General features: G+C 38.3%; 1 protein-coding gene across 1 annotated transcript in view; it reads right to left on the bottom strand.

Annotated features, from left to right (window-relative positions):
• LOC126469717 (protein Daple) overlaps positions 1–17,539 on the bottom strand; it is a 195,271-nt gene that overhangs the window by 153,788 nt on the left and 23,944 nt on the right. Inside the window, exons 4-5 of the mRNA XM_050096907.1 lie at positions 12,483–12,692; positions 3,696–3,812 (exon numbers count right to left, since the gene is read on the bottom strand). Of these exons, the coding sequence (XP_049952864.1) occupies positions 3,696–3,812; positions 12,483–12,692 (327 nt within the window). The remainder of the gene's footprint in view (positions 1–3,695; positions 3,813–12,482; positions 12,693–17,539) is intronic.

The following is a 17,539-nucleotide window of genomic DNA, read 5'->3' as shown; positions in this document are numbered from 1 at the left end:
CCTGGTATTTGAGAATTAGAGCACTTTGCAACTTCTGACATGCTTAATGCATAATTTAAAACACTTATGAAACTTTTTCTCACTGACACAACAAACAAGATGATGAAAGGAAAACAGCTTACTGCTAACTACATTTTCACTGTTCATGCAGTAAAACATCAGCATCAGGCATGATGTTTTAATTTACGAATTCTTTACTAACAATTCTATTCGCAACACAGTCCGCAGACAGTACCCGCAATACCACCTAATTCACGTGCACAATTATACTATTGTACAACACATAGTTCAGGTGATATGTTGTCATAAACATTGAAATATATGAAAAACTTGCTTTTTGCTTAAAATGGAGCCCAAATTATCCAAACTATATTCGTCCAGTGTTTCATAATGAGAGCACCTGGTGACTTCCAACAAACTTTACACATAATTACAAACATTTTCTAAATTTCTGCTCACTTACATGCTTAATGTCAAATATTTAATACATTAACTCATTTGTAAAGTAATCTACATCTACATGGTTATTCTGCAATTAACTTAGGTGCCTGGCAGAGGAGTCATTGAAGCATTTTCATTCTACTTCTCTACCATTCCACTCTCGAATGGCGCATGGGAAAAAGGAACACCTAAATCTTTCCATTCGAGCTCTGATTTCTGTTACTATATTATGATGATCATTTCTCCCTATGTAGGTGGGTGTCAACAAAATATTTTCGCATTCGGAAGAGAAAGTTGGTAACTGAAATTTCATAAAGAGATCTTGCCGCAAAGAAAACCACCTCTGTTTCAGTGACTGCCACCCCAACTCGCATATCATATCAGTGACACTCTCACCGCTATTGCCCAACTGCGCGATAACACAAAATGAGCTGCCCTTCTTTGCACTTTTTCGATGACCTCTGTCAATCCTATCTGGTAAGGATCCCACACTGCGCAGCAGTATTCCAGCAGAAGACGGACAAGTGTAATGTAGGCTGTCTCTTTAGTGGGCTTGTCGCATACCCTAAGTGTTCTGCCAACAAAGTGCAGTCTTTGTTTGGCCTTCTCCACAATATTATCTATGTGGTCTTTGCAATTTAAGTTCCTCATAATTGTAATTCCTAGGTATTTATTCGAATTGACAGCCCTAAGATTTGTGTTATTTATCGTATACCCAAAATTTATTGGATTTCTTTTAGTACCCATGTGGATGACATCGCACTTTTCTTTGTTTAGTGCCGATTGCCGCTTTTCGCACCATACAGAAATCCTCTCTAGATCATTTCGTAATTGGAATTGATCATCTGATGATTTTACTAGACGGTACATTACGGTGTCATCTGCAAACAATCTATGGGGGCTGCTCAGATTATCACCTAGATCATTGATGTAAATCAGGAACAGCAGACGGCCTATGACACTACCTTGCGGAAAACCAGGTACCAGTTCTGTTCTACTCAATGGTTTACCATCTATCACTACTCCTCTCTGAGAGGAAATCACGAATCCAGTCACACAACTGAGACGATAATCCATATGCACGCAATTTGATTAATAGTCGCTTGTGGGGAACAGTATTAAAAGCCTACTGGAAATCTAGAAATACAGAATCGATCTGAGACCCCTTGTCGACAGCACTCATTACTTCATGGGAATTTTCTGAATCCGTGTTCGTTATGTATCAATAAGTCATTTTCTTCAAGGTGATTCATAATGCTCGAGTACAGTATATGCTCCAAAATCCTACTGCAAATTGAGGTCAGTAATATGGGTCTGTAACGCAATGGGTTACTCCTATTTCCTTTCTTGAATATTGGTGTGACCTGTGCTACTTTCCAGTCTTTAGGAACAGACCTTTCGTCAAGTGAGCAGTTGTATATGATTGCTAAGAAAGGTGCTATTGTGTCTGTATACTCTGAAAGGAACCTGTTTGGTATACCATCTGGATCAGAAGACTTGCCTTTCTTAAGTTATTTGAGTTGTTTCACAACACCTAAGATATCTACTTTTATGTCACTCATGCTAACAGCTGTTCTGGTTTCGAATTCTAAAATATTTACTTCATCTTCTTTCATGAAGGAATTACAGAAAACTGTATTTAGTAACTCCGCTTTAGTGGCACCATCATCGGTAACATTTCCATCACTATCGCGCAGTGACGGTATGGACTGTTTTTTGCCACTGGTGTACTTTACATATGACCAGAATCTCTTTGGGTTTTCTATCATATTTTGAGACAATGTTTCATTGTGGAAACTATTAAAAGCATCTCGTATTGACGTCCACACTAAATTTCAAGCTTCTGTGAAACTTAGCCGGTCTTGGGGATTCTGCGTTCTTCTCAATTTGGCATGCTTTTTTCATTGCTTCTGCAACAGTGTTCTGGCATGTTTTGTGTACCAATATTTCTTGTGTATTCTGAGTTGACAGCACATTTTCAGCTTATTGTTTTTATGGACTTGTCCTAGCACTTTGTAGCAATGCTGAGTGCGAATAAGTAATGATAATTCTCAACAGAAGTGAAAAATGGGAAAAGTCTTATAAATGTCTATAAAAGTAGACACCTGATGTCAAATTTCCTAATCAAAATCTCTTGGTTGCTATCTTCAAGCACAAATTACTTCAATCAAACATACGTCTGACATTGAAAAAAACAAGTAATAAAAATCTCTTAGATGTTCTGTGCTCTGTAGTTCTTATATGTTTGAAGGATATTATTTTTAATAAATTTTGAACTAAGGCTGCTGTGTATAACAATTTTATATTGCCAAGCCAATAACAGGCTAAAAACCATCACTTCTAGCTGCCAATAGTGAGCATTAGTTCAGTACCAGTCCAGTACTCAATCACCAATAGCCAAAAGATGGTGGTGGTAGTGGTGGTAAGAGTTAACCTAATACCAGATCAACAACAAAATAAACTGTTGACTACAGCAACCTTAGTATATACTTTATTAAATATGTCATTCTTCTGATGATAATAGCAGTAGTAATGTTATCAACAGAAACAATACATAAAAAAATACATTGTGATGAAAGAAATATGAATTTTACAGAAAGTAAGTAAGTAAGTAGGAAAGAAAGAATATGGAGAACAAAAATATGGACAAGAAAGAGAACGCACGTACATAATCTGGCCCACAACAAAACAAAATAACATCAATTTACCTTCCATTGGGAAAGTGAAATGCACTCCGCAACAATGATATAACTGTTAAAATGATAACGTGCAGGAAACAGTAGTCGTTTCCATTCTAGCTTTATTAGAGCAGATCCAGATTTCAGCTAGTTGCTAGCTGAAAACTGGCTCTCCTAAACATTTTGAAAATTAATTCTGTAAGCACCTACCACTACAAAAATGATGAGAACTCTTAACTTCAGCATAATTTTCTCCAATCTGAGCACATCCTATTTTCTAACGTTTGCATTAAATTAAAACAATATTATCCATAGAAATGAAGTTAAATAACTGTTTACAGGGATCATAGTGTGAAACAACTCTTATAAGAAGCTATATGGGTGCAAGGTCCCCCACTGCTGTGGTTATTTACATCCAACCCATCCCACATTTTTTTGCAGTAGACAACATTTTTAATGCATTCAGAAAAATATTCCATGGAATTACTGACTATCATCCAGGTTTTAATACACTTTTGTTTTCCTGATCAGCACTGCACTACTAAACATCACAAAACCCCAACTTCCATTGCTCACCTGCAAGTACTCATCACGTTCCTTTGCTAGCCTTTTTAAATGGACTAGCATTAGATCAGTAGGAAAAACTTCACTTGTAGCATCTTGTATTAAAACAATTTGTGGATTTTCTGTAACCTAGAGACAAAAAATTTTAATGTAGAAGTAATAAATATTAATTCTATTAAATATTATCAACAACAAAACAATATGAATAATAATGTTATTTCTACTGTTTACTTCCTAAAACTTAAATGTCTGAAGTTCTAATATGAGGGTGGATGGGATAAAGTGAAGAGGGGCAACTACAAGGAGACGAGTGAGAGGGTGAGACTTCCCATCAGCAAAAAGAGCCACCAGGGGTGTCAAACAGGGTGAAGTTATATAGGTGGTTATAATTAAACTTATGCTACTTAAGAGGGCCCTCACAAAAAACAAGTGAGCGTAGGACAATAAAACTTTGTGGAAACATTTGTAAGGACATTCGGAAGAGACATAACGAAGAAACCACTGAAAGAAACATTTTAATTTCCACATGAGAGAGTAACATGTGTCAACTGCCTACCATGTTTCGGCTCAAGGTTACAAATGTTGCTCAGTGTAATGATCATCTGCATCCATGACAGCCTGGAGCTGCACTAGAGATACCACTTCGCAATTGTTCAAAGCACTATTCAAACAGTGGACCACAGAATGTTCAGCTGTCATGACACTGCTCATGCATTGCCTGAAGATGGCACATTGTGCCCAGCACTCTCAACCACAGCAACAGTAACTTCTTCAACAAGCTGTGATGCAATTGGCCATCAGCCTCTCCCAGGAGCAATTCCCAAATTGTGAGTTAATTGGAACTTCTGGATCATGTTCTTCAACCCCGGTGTGGAAAGACGACTTCTCTATATTCCTTTAATAATACATCAATATTCACGAACAGCAGTAACACTATTGTTGCTGTTTTGATAAAAAAGCTTTACAAGTAAAGCCCCGCTCATCTTGTCAAGACATGTTGACAGCAGTGATAATGCACACTGATGCTTTTGTTTCAACCCCGCGTCACAGTACCAGTTCCGGGGTCTAATGGCAGTCATGATGCTACCACTACTAACAGTGCAAATCCTGCAGTTCACAGTCTAATCACCATTTCTATAAGTTGGGTACCCATAAAGTAAATAGATTTCTGTCTACATTGGTTCAAGTAGTGAAACCACCCTGAACACTAATAGGCAGTACCAGCCATTGCAGCCTATTTCTGTAAAGCATACTAACAATCAATTAGAGCTAGTTCTATTCTACTCAAATTTTTAATTACAGAAATTATTTGTAGATTGCTTCTTTTTTCAAATCAAGATATTATGTATATTACTACGTATGTAGCTACTTTGAAGGGAAAAAATCATTGCTCTTCCTCTTACACTAATTGAGAACCATTTCAACAAAACTCAACAAATGTCATTCACAGAATAATACAGGAGATGTATTTTTTAGTTATACTTCATACCACTTATTAAAAAATTTTCATAAATATAATATTTGTCATTCATGTATATATGGATTGATGAAGGAATAATTGAAGTTCATCACTAATCTCCTTTGTTGTTGTTGTTGTTGTTGTTGAAGTTGTGGTCTTGATGCAGCTCTCCATGCTACCCTATCCTGTGCAAGCCTCTTCATCTCAGAGTAACTACTGCAACATTCATCCTTCTGAATCTGCTTGGTGTATTCATCTCTTGGTCTCCCTCTATGATTTTTACCCTCCACACTTCCCTCCAATACTAAATTGGTGATCCCTTGATGCCTCAGAACGTGTCCTACCAACTGATCCCTTCTTTTAGTCAGGTTGTGCCACAAAGTCCTCTTCTCCCAAATTCTATTTGGTACCTCCTCATTAGTTACGTGATCTACCCACCTAATCTTCAGCATTCTTCTGTAGCACCACATTTTGAAAGCTTCTATTCTCTCCCTGTCCACACTATTTATTGTCCATGTTTCACTTCCATACATGGCTACACTTTACACTAATACTTTCAGAAAAGATTTCCTAACACTTAAATATGAAAAAGGCATATTACTATATACATAACTAGGTCTAGACTGGGTCTTAGCATCTATTCCACAATGCCAGGAATCTTAACACTTAAATCTATACTAGATGTTAAAAAATTTCTCTTTTTCAGAAATGCTTTCCATGCCATTGCAAGCCTACATTTTATATCCTCTCTATTGTGATCATCATCAGTTATTTTACTACCCAAATAGCAAAACTCATCTACTACTTTAAGTGCCTCATTTCCTAACCTAATTCCCTCAGCATCACCTGATTTAATTCAACTACATTCCATTATTCTCTTTTTGCTTTTGTTGATGTTCATCTTATATCCTCCTTTCAAGACACTGTCCATCCCATTCAACTGCTTTTCCAGGTCCTTTGCTGTCTCTGACGGAATTAAAAGTTTTTATTTCTTCTCCATGGATTTTAATTCCTACTCCGAATTTTCTTTTGTTTCCTTTACTGCTTGTTCAATATACAGATTGAATAACATCAGAGATAGGCTACAAACCTGCCTTACTTCCTTCTCAACCACTGCTTCACTTTCATGGCCTTCAACTCTTATAACTGCAGTCTGGTTTCTGTACAAATTGTAAATAGCCTTTCGCTCCCTGTATTTTACCCCTGCCACCTTCATAATTTGAAAGAGAGTATTCCAGTCAACATTGTCAAAAGTTTTCTCTAAGTCTCCAAATGCCAGAAACGTAGGTAAGCCTTTCCTTAATCTATCTTCTAAGGTAAGTCGTAGGGTCAGTATAGCCTCACGTGTTCCAACGTCTCTACAGAATCCAAACTGATCTTCCCCGAGGTCAGCTTCTACCAGTTTTTCCATTCGTCTATAAAGAATTCATGTTAGTATTTTGCATCCTTGACTTATTAAACTGATAGTTTAGTAATTTTCACACCTGTCAACATTTTCCTTCTTTGGGATTGGAATTATTATATTCTTCTTGAAGTCTGAGGGTATTTCACCTGTTTCATACATCTTCCTCACCAGATGATAAGAGTTTTGTCATGTCTGGCTCTACCATGGCTATCAGTAGTTCCAATAGTTCTAATGGAATGTTGTATACTCCCAATGGCTTTTTATGATTTAGGTCTTTCAGTGATCTGTCAAATTCATCACGCAGTATCATACCCCCCATTTCATCTTCATCTATGTCCTCCTCTATTTCCATAATATTTCCCTCAAGTACATCGCCCTTGTATAGACCCTCTATATACTCCTTCCACCTTCCTGCTTTCCCTTCTTTGCTTAAGACTGGTTTTCCATCCGAGCTCTTGATATTCATACAGGTCTTTCTCTTTTCTGCAAAGGTCTCTTTAATTTTCCTATAGGCAGTATCTATCTTACCCTTAGTGATATCTCTCTCCTTTATCGAGAAAAAAAGGTAGAAATTACAATTTTTTATGAATGCAAAATATTCATGTGTTAATCCCTGTTTCTTCTTTAGCACTACAAATACTTTCACATTTTTATTTGTCTTGTGGGCCCCTACCACTACGGCACAGCGCGTCCCCAGGTTGCGGATAGGGGATACGGCCTTCAGATATGAAGGGTAGGTGCGAATACAAAAAATAAGCAGTCGCGGACAGCCGGTGGGGAGCAGGCGATGGCGTGATGAACCATCCCTGTTTCTTCTTCTTCTACTACCAAATCTATTCATCAAGAACCAGCAACATTAATGGGCATGGGTCTCTTTGAAGTAAAATATTCAGGAAGTAAACTAGGTTCCCATTCGGATCTCCGGGCGGAACCTACTTCGAAGAGATTCCGGCCGAAAGGAACTATCAGGTTGGGAACATGGAACGTTAAAAGTTTGAACAGGCCAGGAACATTCCAGACATTATTAGACGAATTAGATAGGTACGATGTAGACATTACAGTTATTCAAGAAACTCGGTGGCAGGGGGAGGGTAGCATAAAGAAGGGTAACTATACATTTTTCTATGGAGGTTTGGAAGCTCACAGTTTCGGAACAGGTTTCGCAGTACAGGGAAAAGTGCTTCATAAAATCAGAGATATAAGGTTCAATAGTGACCGACTATCAGTTATAGTGTTGTCCGGCAGGTGGAATAGACTAGTAGTAATTAATGTACACGCACCAACTGAGGACACTGAAGAGGTTGTTAAAGACGGCTTTTATGAAGAACTAGATCAACTATGGGATGAGTTCTCCTCATATGATACAAAATTAATCATAGGTGATTTTAATGCGAAGATAGGGAAGGAGGAAGCATTCCGGCCTACAATTGGGAAAGAAAGTTTGCATAACATTTCGAATGATAATGGCACAAAGGTGGTTAATTTTGCTGTTTCAAAAGACATGATTGTTCAGAGCACATATTTCAAAAGGAAGGACATTCATAAAGCAACCTGGGTCTCTCCGGATGGACACACCCGAAACCAAATTGATCATGTTCTTCTAGATCGGAGATGGCACACTAGTATAGAAAATGTTAGGACTTTCAGGGGAGCAGACTGCGATTCTGATCATTTTCTTGTAGTTGCCAAAGTTCACCAATGGCTATCTACAGCAACATCAAGGTGTCACAGTGCAGAACGTGTTACGTTCGACACTGACAAGCTAAATGATGAAAGCTTTAGAAGAAGGTACATGATAGAAATTTCAAATAGGTTTGATGCTCTCAGGACACACGAAGACCAAGACGAGGATGTAAATAAACAGTGGATCACTGTAAGGAATAATATCAAAGAGGCAGCAAAGGTCACAATAGGTACAATTAAGAAGAACAGGAGGAAACTGTGGTTTGATGAGGAATGCAAGAAATTGGTAGAGGAAAGAAGAAAAGAGCGATTTGATTGGGATAGAATGGGAGACAGAAAACAAGAGTAGTTCTTGAACTTGAGAAGGGAAGTTGGTCGTAGGCTACGAGCAAAGAAGAGGGATTATTTGAACAATCAAATTACAAAAATGGAAACAAACAGTAAAACAAAAAACATTAGGGAACTTCACCTAGACATAAATGGGTATAGGAAGGGCTTTAAGGCTAGGACAAACGCACTTCGAGGGGATGCTGGGGGAATACTGACAGACCCCAGTGCTATATTAAGTAAATGGAGGGCGTATTTTGAGCACCTATTAAATGTACACCAGGAAGCAGGAAATGAGCAGGCGTACGAAATACATACAGCAGAACTCTAGATACCTGAGCCAATGTTAAAGGAAGTAAGAGATGCAATCAACAAATTGAAAAACCATAAAGCACCAGGATCAGATTGCATAACTGCAGAATTAGTTAAAAATGGGGGACAGAAATTGGTGGAAGTAGTTCACAAAGTGATAACTAAAGTATGGAACTCAGAGATGATACCTGAAGAGTGGCAGGAGTCGATTCTGATCCCAATTTTTAAGAAAGGTGACAAAATGGATTGTAGTAATTATAGAGGGATATTGCTATTACCAGTATGTTCCAAAATTTTCTCGAATATTCTGCTAAGCAGGCTTACACCATATGCAGATGAAATTGTGGTGGATTACCAAGCCGGCTTTTGGAGGAACAGATCAACTATAGACCAAATATTCACCCTGCGTCAAATTTTGGAAAAGAAATGGGAATACAATAAACCAGTTCATAATCTTTTCATGATGACGATGATGATGATGATGATGATGAGTCCCATACTTCTTTACAGAGCGTAGGGGAGCGACGCGGGAGAACCGCGCCGCCTTACTAGGCAAGGTCCTAGTGGAGATGGTTTGCCATTGCCTTCCTCCGACCGTAATGGGGATGAATGATAAGATTTTAAAAAAGCATATGATTCAGTATTGCAGTCAAAATTGTACAGAATTCTTTTGGAACTTGGAATACCAAAGAAGTATGTTAGATTGGTTCAAATGGCTCTGAGCACTATGGGACTCAACTGCTGTGGTCATAAGTCCCCTAGAACTTAGAACTACTTAAACCTAACTAACCTAAGGACAGCACACAACACCCAGCCATCACGAGGCAGAGAAAATCTCTGACCCCGCCGGGAATCGAACCCGGGAACCAGGGCGTGGGAAACGAGAACGCTACCGCACGACCACGAGGTGCGGGCAAAAGTATGTTAGACTTATAGAAGTGAGTTTGAAAAACACAAAAGGTAGAGTACACGTGGGGAAATTGGAGTCAGAAGAATTTGTAATAAAGAACGGTCTTAAGCAGGGAGATGCCCTGTCTCCGCTACTTTTTAATTTAGTCCTAGAATATATTGTACTAATGGCAGCAGATAATTCAGAGGGTGTGGAGTTAAATGGAAATATTAAGATATTAGGGTATGCAGATGATCTAATCATCATTAGCGATAGGAAAGAATCTGTAACAGCAAATGCGAATGCGTTAATCAAGGCTAGTGAAGATGTAGGTCTAAGGATAAGTGAAGACAAAACTAAATACCTGGTTACTACTAGAATGCCAACAGCAGTAGATCAGGAAATGTTAAGAGTTGGAGACATGCAGTTTGAAAAAGTGAACACATTTAAGTATCTAGGCGTGGCATCACTTCGAGAAATGAGATTGAATCCGAACTGAAGAAGAGATTAAGGGCGGGAAATGCGTGCTACTTCTCACTGAATAGATTACTTTCATCGCGGATATTGTCTAGGAATTTAAAGATTAGAATATATAAAACTATTATTCTACCAGTTATGCTGTATGGGTGTGAGACTTGGTCTCTCACTGTGCAAAATGAAAAGCCGTTTCAAGTATTTGAAAACAAAATTTTGCGGAAAATTTTCATAGCAAAAAGAGATGACATTAGCGGAGAGTGGCAAAAACTGCGTAACGAAGAGGTTCACGAACTCTATTCAAGCCCTGACATAATCAGTATTATTAAATCATGTAGGCTGCAATGGGCGGGTCACGTAGCTCAAATGGATGAGGGCAGGGCAGCGCCCAGAGTACTGGTAGGGCACCTAGAAAGAAAACGTCCTGTGGGGAGACCGAGGCATAGATGGGAGGACAATGTGAAGGCTGATTTGAAGAGCCTAGGTATTGAAGGTAAATGGAAAGAAATAGCCCAAGACAGGGACAGATGGCGAAAATATGTTGCTGCGGTAATGGACTCTCGAGTCCAGTATGACCAGTGAGTAAGTAAGTATTTGTATCTTTTCAAAGGAGTGAGTGAATTTTAAAATTTATTTTTGAGTTACAGGTGTTGGAACATGAACATAATTCAACTTTCTGCCAAACTGGTGAAAACTGCCAATATTCGACAATCAATTGTGGCTAAATGGCTGAACCAATTTTAACTCTTCAGTAGGTCACTGTATGTGAAATTTTGTGCTCTTTCTTTCAGGTGTTTGGAAATTTTCTGTAGGATGTATCATTTTAAGTTATAAGCAAAAACCTTAAAAGTCCATAAATTTCATGGTTTTTCAGCCCTCCAAAGTTTAGCATAAGCCAGAAATTGTCAAAAACTCATTTAACTTTTATTTGAAATGCCTTACATCAATTAAAATTATCTTCATATGGTGCATATTTATTCACCAGCAAAAGTCTAATTTGCCTACATTACTCACAGTAAGAAATTTTCTGTTTGGCTTTTGTTTTATTCATATGCAGGCTCTTTCGAAACGAATAAGATCACTGAAACACAAACATCCTGCTTTGCATGATGTTCCGATATGGTTACAGTCTATATTTAGATCTTCCTTACGTTCCGATATGGTTACAGTCTATATTTAGATCTTCCTTTGAGAGTGCATTCATGCAATTCTCATGCTTTTGAATTTGACAACTCCTGCTTATCTTGCACTTTTCATCTGCTGTACTGTTTCAGAATATTCAGAACTTTCTAACATCTTAAAAATGATGTTCCAACAAGAGCATACCACAACAGCTACCAATCTGGTAGTAAAACCGCGAGGAAAGAGAATTAAGGGAGACAATATGCATTGTTGTCCGAAAAAAGCTTAGCAAACAGTTGATTTACATTGTAGGATGATGTTGAATTTTCTGATAATAACCATAAGTGAGTTATAAGGCCATTAAATTTAACTTTTAAATTTTATGTTCTAAGTTTGAAGCATGCAGTATAAAAGGACGATAAGTTGAGTTCTGTGGAATCTTGAAAAATGGACATGTCACGTTTTGTGAACATTTTCTACATTCAAGCGACTTTTTCAACAGCAAATATTTAGTATTGTCATATTTTCTTTTAGCTATTATGTGAAGTGCATATTAAAGTACCAGAATCCATTAAAGAACACACTTTGAAAATAAATGGCGTTTGTTGAGTTTTGTTAAAACGGCCCTCAATTGGATGCTGATTTTGTCCACTACTATACACTAAGCATTTAATCTAACTTGACTCTACTATATTTAAAAAAAACTGTTTAAAATGAACCTTAGTGTTGACTGTAATTTACACCTTGAATCCAAATATTCTAATAAATTATAGGTATAGCTAATAAGGTACATTTTTACTTTATTTTTGTATATTTGAGGATTTCCAATTTCCTTACTGATGTTAATGACTTTTGCATCAGAATATAAAACTCCATGCTGAATCCTAGACAGTGATGAAAAGTATGTATGGAAATTATTTTTATTTCTAGTACTGTGGCTCTGACTTTCACAGTTCATCCTACATTCACTCTTATCATTAACCATAAATATTATGAGGGGGTGTAAGAAGGTCCCTGAAGAGATTTCTGCAAGAAATCAAGTTATAAGTTTCAGACAATATTCGGAGTGCATACTTATGTAAAGATAAATGACTGCTAATTAATTAGCAGACTGACACCACTGAATACCTGTTTAATGCAATCAACTATTCCATGCTGTAAGGTCACATCCATGGCTCTGATACGTTCTATAAATGTTTCCTTGTTAGGGCACTGAACTGCACATCCCAAAAGAAGTAGTAATAGAAGCTTCATCTGGTCCAGACCCTCTTTGCTGTTTGGCTTTTGGCCAAGTTGTATACAGTCTGGCAACACCAAGACAATTTGACCAAGCTCCTCCTGTGAAAATGGCAGTAATATATATTTAAAAAAAAAAGTGAAATGAAAAGTCATGCACCTAACACCACCCAACAAAATATGTTTATAGGGACTATTAAAAATCATGTTTGTGGACAGTGGACACATTTTTATCTTTGATACTGAGTTTCCACTGCTTTATAGATAATAAAGTCACTGATCCACTACTTTTTAGATCCTATATTTCTGGCCAGAGTTATCCCTCCAGTTTCAACAGCAATATCCTAACCAACAACACGGGGAAATCCTGAAACTCTATCTGCTCCATTCCTCTTTCATTAGGTGATAGCTGACGTGTGAAAGGCGATATTGTATTCCATAAGTCATTCATGTAAAATAACCTCACCTGACATACCATGTGGCACATTGTGAAGTGAAAATTGGTTTCCTGTCACAATCGATAACAGGTTACAAGGGTAAAAAATTTAATTCTGTGTGGCAGTTAGATGCTGTAAGCCACAGCTCTGCAACAACCAGAGCTTGCCATCAAACTTGCAACTCCTTGTAGGTGGCATGCAACAACAAATGTCAAATTAGATTACACACCACATCAGGTGAATTTGGGGACCATGACAATGTGAGGTCCATCTCTGTAGCTCAGTTGTCACCATATCCGAATGCTATGCACAGCACCCAAGTTCAATTCCCAATACCGCCAGGAATTTTTCCTTGGTAGGAGATCTGGAACGAGGTGCACTCAGCCTCGTGATGTCAACTAAGAGGCTACCTGAGTGAGAAGTAGCGGCTCCAAGGTCTGGGGAACAAACAACGGCCAGGAGAGTAGTGTGCTGACCCAAAGCCCCTACATCCTGCATCTGAATGAAATAATTGGCAGAGCACGACCCAACAGCAGCTTGGTTCCAAACAGCCCATCAGGGCTAATACACAGAGGTTCAGTTTTGCAATATCAACTTGAGTACACCACACAGCATGATTTTGACCTTGGGATAAGGACAGTTATCCTGCTGAAGATGCCATCAGCATTGGGGAAAATATGAAGCACGAGTAGTTGTAGGCCATCCATAGCAATGTTCATGTGAAACTTGCATGGTTGTAGGTCATCTACAGCAATGTCATGATACCTTTGATTACTACCCTAGGTCCCATGGAAGCCCAGATGAATGTTTAATGTGTAATACAACCCACACCGCCCTCTGTGTATGACACAGTGCACATTTCCAACAGCCATTTGCCTGGGGGTGGTGCATCCAGACATGGCCACTGAACTATAGTTCAATTCTTTTATCTTGGCGGCTCGCGCATGCCCGCCCAGACGCGGGAGATTGCAGCGTTGCCAGTTGTACGCGCCAAGAGAAGCAGCGCCGTAGCAGTGTAGTTCTCAAACTTACGTTTAGGGGGGAGCGCGCAGTTTATGAAGTAAAGCCACCACGGCCGCATTAAACCTTTCGCTGCTACAGAGACATACTCCCCGCATTCCACGCCTTGCGCGATTTTGTAACCACTGCACTGCTCGCCTGTGCAGACACATAGTGTTCCGACTGCTTTGACACACTTATCATTCGATTTCACAAAAACTATTTGGCCCAAAAATTTGATTTTGACACATCTTCTTGACTGATACCTTCCCCCCATAAATGACTTAATTTTGTTTCGATTTTCAACGCAGTTATTCATTCGATTTCACAAAAACTATTTGGCCCAAAAATTTGATTTTGACACATCTTCTTGACTGATACCTTCCCCCCATAAATGACTTAACTTTGTTTCGATTTTCAACGCAGTTATATTGCAGCATTAAATGTAGTAAACCATTGCACAAAATTTTGAAGAGTTTGCAGAGGTAAAGTTCATAGCGTATACTTTCCGTATGTTCGATTGTAGTTACCACAATGTTGAGAATGAAATGTGGACAAGATACCTAAATTTCATATAAAATTTACTGTATAACAACATCTCATTTAATTTAAGTACCAGATTGGTGTCGTATGTAATATTGAGAAATATTCCGTCTTTCGCGACTGTAATAAAAGTTTTATTTACACCGGGCGCGTTTTACTTTATTTTAAAGCACTTCAATCAATCAAAAGGAAGTACACAAAATACGTTAAACAAAACTGTGGACTTACAAAAACATTAGGACTTGAATATACTGTGTATCGTGCTCTGAGCTATGTCAAATATAATTTTTGTGTGTGGCACACACAAAAAGCATTTATTTGCTAAAACACTGATCGGCCGACACAAACGTTGAATATTGTGTTACCTCAGCACAAAACTACGAAAGGTGACTTGGCAATGGAGGAGACAAAATGCTGTCCAATGAAGATGCTTCAAAAGAGAAAAACGCGTCTGGTCTAAATAAGACGCTTATTACAGTTGCAGAAGAGGAATATATTTCAATACCATTGGTAAAATTGCAACTGTGGAACAAAAACAAGAAAGAGAACATGAGTATTATTGTGTATGTGCCTTACCCTTCATTGTTGTCAATCGCTGCGATAGTCTTCTGCATCGCTGTAGTCAGTGTCGCAGTCCGAATCATCAGGTCTTAGAGTTATGACGATGGGTTCAAGCAGATTGTCAATTACAATTTCCCTGTCCATGTCCTCCTCCTGTAGCCTTTGTGCATGCCGAACACATTCAGCCCATGCTGAAGAAGTAATTCTGTCAAGTGCTTCGTGCAGAAGCCTTTCTGTATCGGCAATTTTAAATGTCACGTTTCGTTCTGCGACATACCCTTTCACTTGTGCCCAAATTAACTCTATCGGATTGTATTGGCAATGGTACGGTGGCAAACGCAAAACTGTGTGTCCATGTTCCTGTGCAATACAATCGATTTCATAAACTTTTGTGCGAGGCTTATGAAGCACTACAAGATTCAACATTTCAGCACGAGTTTGGTTGGCAGTATGTGGAATATTTTTACTTGCAAGCCATAACATGATATCGGCTTTTTTTGTACTTGTTGTGGGTGTCTTGTCAACAACAACAGAGTGATAACTCGCATTGTCCATTACAATCACCGAGTTTGCAGGCAAGTAAGGGAGAAACTGATTCCTAAACCACAATTTAAATGTCTCAGAGTTCATTTCGGAATGATAATCCCCTGAATTTCTCTTTTTTGCCCGGAACACTAATTTGCTTTCTGGAATGAATCCAGAAGCAGAACCAGCGTGAAGCACAATTATTCATCCACCTTTACCAACTGGTACTTTAAACCCACCCGAACCATCACTCATTTTCCAACACGCTTTCCTTGTGTGATTTTGGTTCACCCATGTTTCGTCCAAGAAAAAAATGTTCTTATTCCCTGATTTTCTTACTTCAATAATACGTCTTAAGAACTGTGCCCTTGAAGCAGCGATATCACTACGTTCCATTAAAAACTTTCTTCCGTCATTTGTATGTACATATTTGAATCCAATGTTTTTAAGTATTCTATTCATTGAAGTCATGATACCTTTAAAATTTATGGTTTCACGCATTTTCACAGTGATTTTTTTTACAGTAGGAAATTCGCCTGTGTTGTACATGTTGAGCACTTCTCGTCTTAGAACATCTTTGTCGAAATTATCTAAATTAGGTACAGTCCTCTCACGAGTGCGATATTTCCCTGGCGATCTGAAAAGTGGGCTTCCACAGGTCTCCGTAGATAACTTTCCTTCATTGGCAATCCGCTGAACGGTTCTCAAGCTAACGCCTGTCGCTTCTGCAGTGCGTTCCTGAGATCTGGCGACATCCGTGATAGGTCCACCATTTTCTGCTTCGCGCTTGAAAAACGCGTGAATCCAGTAAATTATGTCCCTCGCCTGTTTATGGAGAGTTTGTCGCTTACCACCATTATCAGCCATGACAACTTGCAACAAATGCGATAAAAATTCTCCAAAGAATAACTACAATCACATTTAACACTCGCACTCGCCAAGACATTCCCAGCAGACCGTTCAGAAAACTACTGAACACTCATTGGCTGTCAGCGGATGCGTGACGTCAGGTGCGTAGAACGAGCCTTAAATCGACCGCAGTCGTTCATGGTTCCAACTATACAGAGTGTTCATTTTAATTGGAGACATTGAAATATCCGCAAATCTACACATCGGATCAAACAAATTTATAACTAAATTTTTTTTGTCTCAGAGGAGGACATCCAATGATACCAAATTCGACGAATTTGTAGTCAAATTTGTTATAATTGGATGTCCCCTTCCGGGAGGAACTAATTTCCATTATGATTTCTTTTGGCTCTGTGTGTTGTTTTCAAGAGATTTCAATGTCCCCATAAAATGAACACCCTTTATAACATAAACAGTGTTTATAAATTGGGAAATATTCTATCTTTAGCAACTGTAACAAAACTTTCTTTATACCAGAGTCATTTCGCTTTTTTCTAAAACGTTCTGATTAAAACGAAGTTGGCGAAGTACACAAAACTGAATTTTGGACCTAATAAAACATAAAACTAAAATATACTGCCAGTGAGGCACAGTGCGCAAACATTTTGTTTTTGTCACAACGGACAGCAAATACTTGCCAAAACATAGATCAGTCGACGAAACCATTGAATATGATGTTGCCAAAGCAGCGAAGCAAAGAATTCCGTCAGACAATCAAATAGCTCGGCAACGTACGAGCCGAAATTCTGCTCTAAATAATACTTTTAATACTGCCGCAAAAGAATATATCTCAATATGAATAGTAAAACAGCAACTGCGGAAGAGGCGATATAGAAACAAAACAGATAACATGAATATTGTATGTGTGCCTTTTCGTTGTTTTTAATTGCTGTGAAAAGAAATATTGGAGGAGAAAATTACAAAAACTGAAAACTTATTATGATTATAATGAAGCACAGGAAATTTCAAAACATT

The sequence above is a fragment of the Schistocerca serialis genome, chromosome 3 (assembly GCF_023864345.2).
Source record: "Schistocerca serialis cubense isolate TAMUIC-IGC-003099 chromosome 3, iqSchSeri2.2, whole genome shotgun sequence".
Lineage (NCBI taxonomy): Eukaryota > Metazoa > Arthropoda > Insecta > Orthoptera > Acrididae > Schistocerca > Schistocerca serialis.
The sequence above is the reverse complement of the archived record's forward strand: the minus strand, read 5'-3'. Positions and strand labels throughout refer to the sequence as shown.